The sequence below is a fragment of the Castanea sativa genome, chromosome 7 (genome assembly GCF_040712315.1).
Source record: "Castanea sativa cultivar Marrone di Chiusa Pesio chromosome 7, ASM4071231v1".
NCBI classification, from domain to species: Eukaryota; Viridiplantae; Streptophyta; class Magnoliopsida; order Fagales; family Fagaceae; genus Castanea; species Castanea sativa.
In genome coordinates, this window is record NC_134019.1 from 31,796,006 (window position 1) to 31,804,225 (window position 8,220).

General features: G+C 32.3%; 1 protein-coding gene across 1 annotated transcript; it reads right to left on the bottom strand.

Moving 5' to 3' along the window:
- Positions 1-487: 487 nt before the first annotated feature.
- Positions 488-1,066, bottom strand: LOC142644323 (uncharacterized). The gene has a single exon (XM_075818961.1). It carries the CDS (start codon positions 1,064-1,066, stop codon positions 488-490), a length of 579 nt encoding a protein of 192 aa, XP_075675076.1.
- Between the last annotated feature and the right edge of the window lie 7,154 nt (positions 1,067-8,220).

The window sequence follows — 8,220 nt, forward strand, 5'->3', positions numbered from 1 at the left end:
TATAATGATCAAACAATATTAAAAGCTATAGAACAAAAAAAAACCTGCTCATTGATTAAAATCATATCTAAACTAATAATATCATTATTTTTTGAGTTGATTGCATTTCACATCCTTGATATACTGATCTTGACTTTCCAATTTTCTTTGTGCTTGTCTATACAAAGCTGATTAAGGAGAGAATATTGCATCATCTTGGATCCCTTCCTGTATAGATTAATGAATTTGAAAGTTTATAAAAATTCAAACTTTCATTTAGATACTTCATAGAATAAAACAAAGCAGTATAACAAAGACACAAAAAAGTAATTAGCTTGTTAAAGATAAAAAAAACATTAATTAGCTTGTATTCAATTATCTTATCGATAACATGTAATTTAACAAAACAGTAAGCATATACAAAGTGGCTAAATCAATTTGGAGGAGAAAAACAGAAAAATATATATATATATATAATTAAGTTACCTCTATTAGTTGGTTTCTTGAGTCAAAGATCGGTAAAAACTTCTTTATACACAATATTTTTTGTTTCAGACCTTTTTTCAGTCTCATCATTAATGATGAGGAATTTTAGTCCATTTCTGCTTGTAACTCTAGACATTGTAAGGTACAATTGGCCATGACTAAAAACAAGTTTTGGCAAATACACTCCAACATGTTCCAATGATTGTCCTTGACTTTTATTTATAGTCATTGCAAAGAACATTGAAATTGGAAATTGTCGTCTCTTTAAAACGAATGGCCATTTTGAATCACTTGGAGATAATGTTATCCTTGGAATGAACACATGTTTGCCTATATCAGTGTCAGTTATGATTTCTGCTTCTATCACCCATGTAGCCAACCTTGTTATAATCAGTCTTGTTCCATTACAAAGACCTTCGTTTTGATTCAGGTTTCTAAGCAACATTACAGGCAAACCTATTTTTAATGTTAGTTTATGGTTTGGCAATCCTGGAAATCTCAATGTATTCAAAAATTCAACAGTATACAGGATATCTTGGTCAGGAACATTTGAAGAAGCCTTGCATATAGAATCTGAACTTAGATATTCATGAACTTCCATTTAAGGATGACACAATGTAGTCATTTAGTTCTTCTACAACTTCATTTGTTGGGGCAAGAATTGCCCTATAGGTAACTTGGATCTGTGTATTTATTTTCCAAACCTGGATATGTGTTGTCAATAATATCTTGCATTGGATTCTCTAAAGGTTAAATGATCAGATCACTTGGAATTGAAATGTTGTTATCCCCATCTCCTTCTCGCAATTCACCATTACCTATTTTAAGAATCCACTCACTAAAGTCCTTTATAGATGATGTTTCTATTCCACTCATATTGTTCTGTAAAAGTCTTATATTTGTTTGGAGTTTAAAGACATGACAATTATTCCATAGATACGACTTGCTAATTGAGGATTGGACTATATCTTCTCATCTTCCCTTTTTCACCACCTAGAACTACAACTTTACCACCAAAAGGTTTTTCAGCATTTTGAGGATCTTTAATTTGTTGTATATCTCATAGCGTGTAGTCAACAGCTTCAAAACAATTCCTATGTGCCATCGATACTTCATCCCAAAGTATAATACTTGTTTTTGAGAGAAGTTCGGCTACTTGTGCTCTTTACTTTATGTCATAGGTAGAGTCATCATTTACATTAATTGGGATATGCAATCTTGAGTGAGTAGTCCTTCCACCAAGAAGCAACAAAACATCAATTCTTGAAGAGGCAACAGCAAGAGCAATTTTTCCTTTTGATCTTATACCAGACATTATGGTTATATAAAGACATGTTTTACTCATTCCACCATGTCCACAAACAAAAAAACACTCCCCCTCTTTCAGTAGCAACAAGTTCCATTATAGAATTGTAGATTATTCTTTGTTCATTGTTTAGGCCAGAAATTAGGATCTCATGTTCTCTGTTCAAACTTGATACGCCATATGACATTTCTTCTTGAATAAGTCTATTCCCATTCTAATAAGATCCATATCTGGCTGTGGCATTTTTGGATAATACCTAAGTGATCTTCCATATTGTTGGAGGATTTGTTCAAATTCATACAATCCATAATTTCTCAATTGGTCATTTGATAAGATTAGTTGTTGGAATTGGAGGATACGCCTTTGCCTATTTAGTACATCTTCAGTAATTAGTATCTTGTTGGATTCTCAAAGACTTAATGGATCAGCTACTTTACTGAACAATAGCATTGTAACAAATAGTTGATGCAATTGTTGCCTATTGGCCCAACTCGATGCTTCAATTAGGCAACAATGCCATTCTTTGTCATCATCAAAAAGTCCAAGTGCATAACAGGCATCCTTATAAGTTGGATAAGTAACATCGTTTATAGTCCATAATTCTTTAAAGTTTCTTGGACCTTTGACAATGTTAAGCAACATTCTCAAATAAAATATTTCTACATTTGAAGGATGTGCATAATACACTCTTCCAATACAATATTTAGATTTCCTTCCCATTGCTTGTCATTACTATGCCATACCCATTTTGTAGGAAATTCAACATAAGTCAACTCTCGAGCATCTTCAAAAGCCTCATTTGTTTTCATCTATTCTGTAAACTTTGTTTCTTCAATACTAGGTATATTTAAAACATTATCCAAGCTTGTATTTTCTAGATAAATGATGTGATGTTCGTCTTCTAAATGAAAATTTAGTCTTTCAACAGGTGGATGTTGAAACTAAATTGGAAATTTAAATATTCTCCAACATGCTTCAGAAGCTGACATATATCTACAATCCAAGTATGCTTTTGTCTCATCAACAACAATGTTGCTCTCTTGTTACTCCCAATATTTGGCAAATTCTCTTGTACAACAATTGTTGCTCTATCTGATCCCTTGTTTATTTATTTAAACAAATATTTGATCGATCGAGATCTGTTACAAAATCTACATTCAAATGGGATTGGTACTTCACCAAAAGATCTACATTATAAGGTACAGCATATCAGTTATCCAAAATAAGTCCGCTCTTCTCTATTGTTTTCCCATCATTTCTCCTTCTATATACTGGGAAGCCTTCTTCATCAATTATTTTTTCTTCATAAAATCTTTTTGGAAAATGTTTTGTACATTTACCATTTATCATGCACGGTAATTTCAATTTTGCAAATCCACATGGCCCATGCATCATAAATTTTTATACAACTTCATTAGCAACCAGATCCTCATATGGATCTGGTATCTCAACCATATTGATACCATCAATGTTCATTGGACTTGGACACCTATCCTTTAGATCCAAGAATAGAAGAATATGTGCGTGTGGGAGTCCTCTTTTTTGGAATTCAATTGTATACACAATTGTAGTAACTCTTCCAAAATGAGATTTATGGCTCAAATCATGTAATAGTTCATCCAATATTATCTTAAAAACCCTTGCTACAATATTTGGCCAACACTCATATTTCAGGCCTTCTATAAATTCCAAAGAATGATTGATTTCTGGCCATTTTGGATTGCAGGTAAATGTAACAAATAAATCTGGGTAACCTACCCATCTACATATAGCCATTGCATCTTGATAATTTTGAACCATGTACCTTAGACTTCTAGTAAATGAGGATGGTAGGACTATTCGTTTGCCTACAGTAATGGGATCTATATCACCACGAAGAACGGCATCTTTCAAACCACCATACAGCTTTGACCTCAATTTTTTATTATTTAATCTAACCCATTGAAGTCTTTCTTCTTCAATAAAAGTGTATGCATCCACTATAAATTGCTAAAAAAGCCTTCTACCAAGCAACAATGTCTTGCCCTCATGAAAGCGTTGTTGAAGCCTATGAGCATAATATTCCCTCATTGTTATTGATTCCCTTTTTCCAGAATTGCTCCCATTCAAATTCCTATAAGGGTATACCAAGCACATACCCATCCTCACCATAAGAAAAAAGTAATGGATATTGCAATGCCATAAAGCTTGGATGAGTCCCATTTATACGTTGCAATCCTAAACTTTGATGCTCAACAATAATATCTCTATCAGAACTTCCAATATTAAAATCTCCAACAATAAGAGCAGCTAACTTAGGCATTAAAGGTAAGTTATATTGTCTTTCATCAAAATTACGACTTCGAATTAAACGCATTATGACATTATGTATATCTAACTATCAAATCTGTCCCTGACCATTCTAAAATATTTAACCAATTGGTTGCACTGGTCTAACATTTCCATCAACTAGGTAACAATATCTAGATCCACATAATTTCTATCATCTTCATGTATAACTGCATCAATTCTATTTTTAACTTGATTATTAGTTTCATAGATATAAAGTTGTGAATACTTAGGTTTTTTTCCATGAACAGGAAGAAGTGATCCAATTCTATGATGAGTTTGACCATTTAGACGACACACATATGGACTAGAACCATTATTCATTGATCTATCAACATTACCCCCCAAAGATGTGAAAGCAAAGAGAGAGTTGTATATTCTTATCCCTAGTTGAAACTTTATTGATCTCTGATCAATATTTATATTGAGTATGCTTCCAAGAAAGAGTGGAGGTTCTTTCAATAGAGGAAGTTCAACTCTTCCTTTAGAACGGCACAAACTAAACTACAGTTTTGTAGGCGTCTTTGACTTTATAGTTCTCTCTTCATACCAAAGTTGTGCTCCACAATGTTCATATACTATTGTTGGAGGTCCTAAATCCAATGGTTCTATAAATTTTCCTATGACAACAATAACAAAAATTCACTTTTTATTCCTAATTTTAGAACTTTTTTGTGTGAACTAAAAAATATAGCACTTACGTTGTTTTCTACTTTCATCGTTACTGCTATGCTATCTACATCTAATACTCATTTCAAATGGCTCGTCATCTCTTGTTCTTGATTGGCCTAGGTTACAAACTAATTATGGGTGACGCATTATCAAAATAACTAATTTTGCTTTTTTAAAGAAAATATTTTTTTAATATCCAAATATTGTACCCCTTTTGTTTCTCTTTTGTGATAAAATTAATCTTCGTCTTAATCTTGCATAGAAAGCAGACTCCATGCTTGGGGAATAAACTAAAAGAAAAGCATTCACAAAATTTTAATTCATAAATATAACTGTATAGCAAAAACATATATTACAAATTAATAGTTATATGTTATAGAAAGGGGAAAAAATTGAAGAAAAATATAGCATTCACATACTAACTTAAGAATAACTAAAAAAGACATGATTATTTGATAAAATACAAATTGTACATAGAAGTAATTAAAGCAATGGAAATCTTGAGATGAAACAATTAAACTAAACATAAAACCAAGTTTGAGATAACCAAGAAACTTAAATATGCAATCATATTCCAATTTCAAATTCTTTCTAGAAACATATTACCAATAAATATGTAATAAACAGTATAGAATAAAGGAAAGACTGGTAAATACCTGACTATCCTCGTCATGTAGTTGTATTACCAATAACCCAGAAAACAAAATGCCAAATCCTAACTGTAAAACAGCAAGAATCCAATTTTCAGCCAACGTTCAAGAAACATTAATGGAAGAGAAATAGTGCGGTGCAAAAAGTTTGAAACAGTGCAGTGCAGAGCAAATTTTGGTTGTAAAAAAATGCAGATTTTAGATGTAAAGCACAGATTTTATGCTGATCAAGATTTAAACTCAGTAAAAATTGAAAATTCATATTTAATTTCGCTATAATTTTTACAAAACCATCTCAAGCAAGGTACCTCCAACAATTTTCCTGACTTTCTCATGAATCGAGTTGCTGAGATAGGATGGTATTATACATCCAATTAAATGAGCAAAAACCCAAAATCAGTGTCATTGTCAACATGAATTACCAAGAATTAAAAAACTCACCAAAAAATTTAGATTAGCTAAATAGGTAACCTATTGATATAAATCATGCTCTTAATTGCATACGGTCTCCCAATCAATTTAAACACTCTCATACTTCTACAATCTCCAAAAACTTGGGTCACATGGCCTACAAAAAATCTACCCCATCCAATTTTCTCACCCCTAATATCTTATTCTTTATTAGAGAGAAGAATTTTAGAAAGAGGTAATTCCCATAAAGCAATCGAACTAAAAAGAATTTGCAACCTCATTTATGCTTAAAAATCCAAACTAAAAGAAAGCTAAGAAATCCAAACTATTCTAAGTTTGAACTTAAAACAGTCAAAACATAAACCATGAAGTTGTATTTTTTATGCAGAAAAGCATTCATAGATTTTTAGTTGGGTGTAAAGAACCTAAAATGAAATAAATTGAGATCCTCCATTTATAAACTACTTTTTGAGCTACTGTGTACTACATTAAATGGTTCAAGAGCCTCCATTTGCAAGATTGATATAACTAATTTAGTGATATATGCCAAATGCGTTTCCGCTCATGTTCACTTACTTTTCTAACCAATGAATATTTATGATTGGGAGAAACCCAACATCAGAATTAGTACAAAGAAATTATAATCAACATTAACATTCAAACTCTCTCATGTTCCTTCAATCAACCAATAAAAAACAGAATATTGATTTAAAAAGCAACCATATATTTGTTGTGTGTTTAGAAGAGAGCATACCCAAACAACCTTCAAGGATCCTTTGTTGTTTCTTGCAATAATCAGCTACCCAATTTCCTTTTCCTACAATTAAATGCATAAGATGAATGAATGCATCAAAAATCATCAAATTTTGATTTTTTTACTTTCCAAAAGAGCTTAACATCAACTATGTCAAAGAATAACCACCGCATACTCTTGGTGCGATGGTCACTCCACAGGAATAAATGCTTGTGGAGTGTGGGGGGCATGGGCTAGGGTTCAAGTGTTCAGGAGGGAGCTTCACACACATATACACTTAGATTAGGTTAGAGTAGAAATTCTATCTTGTATCAAAAGAAAAAAAGAAAGAAAAAAACTATGTCAAAGAATAAGAAATTGTTCAATAATATTAAAACTCCAAGCATAAAAACAAATTTAAAATAACAACCATATATTTGCTGTGTGTTTAGAAGAGAGCATTAAATGAGCATAGATTTTAGCAAATTTATTTTTGGCGAAAATGCACTTTTAGTCCCTATATTTTGGGCCAATTTTCATTTTGGTCCCAAAATTGATTTCGTTGCAAATTTCATCCCTACATTTTGAAAGTCATTTTTAAAATGGCTCCTACCGTCAACCCACAGACGAAAACCTCCTACGTGGCAGACAGAGTGTCCTGTTTGCTGACGTGGTACTGACGTGGCCATTAAAATATTACTAAAAATAATTATTTGGCATTTTTTAATGCCACATCAAATTTAAATTAATAAAAAAAAATTTAAAAATGCGTAAATGCACTTTTAGTTCCTACATTTTGACTTTTTTCCATTTTAGTCCCTACATTTTATTTTTACCACATTTAGTCCCGAAACCAATTAACGCGGGACATTTAAGTCCTTGAAGCACTATTCCGTCACCAAACTGATGGAAAAACTGACGAAGCAATAAAATAATAATAAAATTTATAGCTTTCTTATTTTTTTAAAAGGAAAAGAAAAAAATTAAATTAATTTTGTTTCTCTTTTTTGGGGAAGAACATGAAGAATCTGGAACATGTGTTCTTCCCCTTTAGTCATGTTCTTCATTTTCTTCCTAACAAACCTCGCCCAGAAATTTAAAAAATCATTTTTTTTTCTCTTTTCTTGTATTTTCTTAGCAACGAAACTCATAAAATGCAACGAAACCCATAAAATCAATTAGATTTACAAACACAAAGACATGCCCATAGACATTTACAAACACAACGAAACCCACAAAAATGAAACCCACAAAGACATTTACAAGCACAACAAAATCAACACAACCCATAAAAGGAAACCCACAAAGACATTTACAAGCACAACGAAATCAACGAAACCCATTAAACAGCTGCGTACAACAACAACAACAACAACCGCTGGTCAGTGGGTTTGCTGGGTTGAGAAGCAAGAGATCGTAGATCTGGGTTTGCTTACCCAAACGAAAATCTATAATGATCTCTTTCTTAGACCAAAATCTCCCTCTCTCTTTCATCTTTCTAAAGCTCTCAAGCCCTAAAGTCTCTCTCTCAGATCGTGGATTTGGAAAAATCTCTAAAGCTATCTCTTGGATCAATGGTTGTGAAGTAGTGGTTGGTCCGGTGGTCGTTGGGGGTGGATCGTTGGATGGGTTTGATGTTGGTGTGGGTTGTAGTG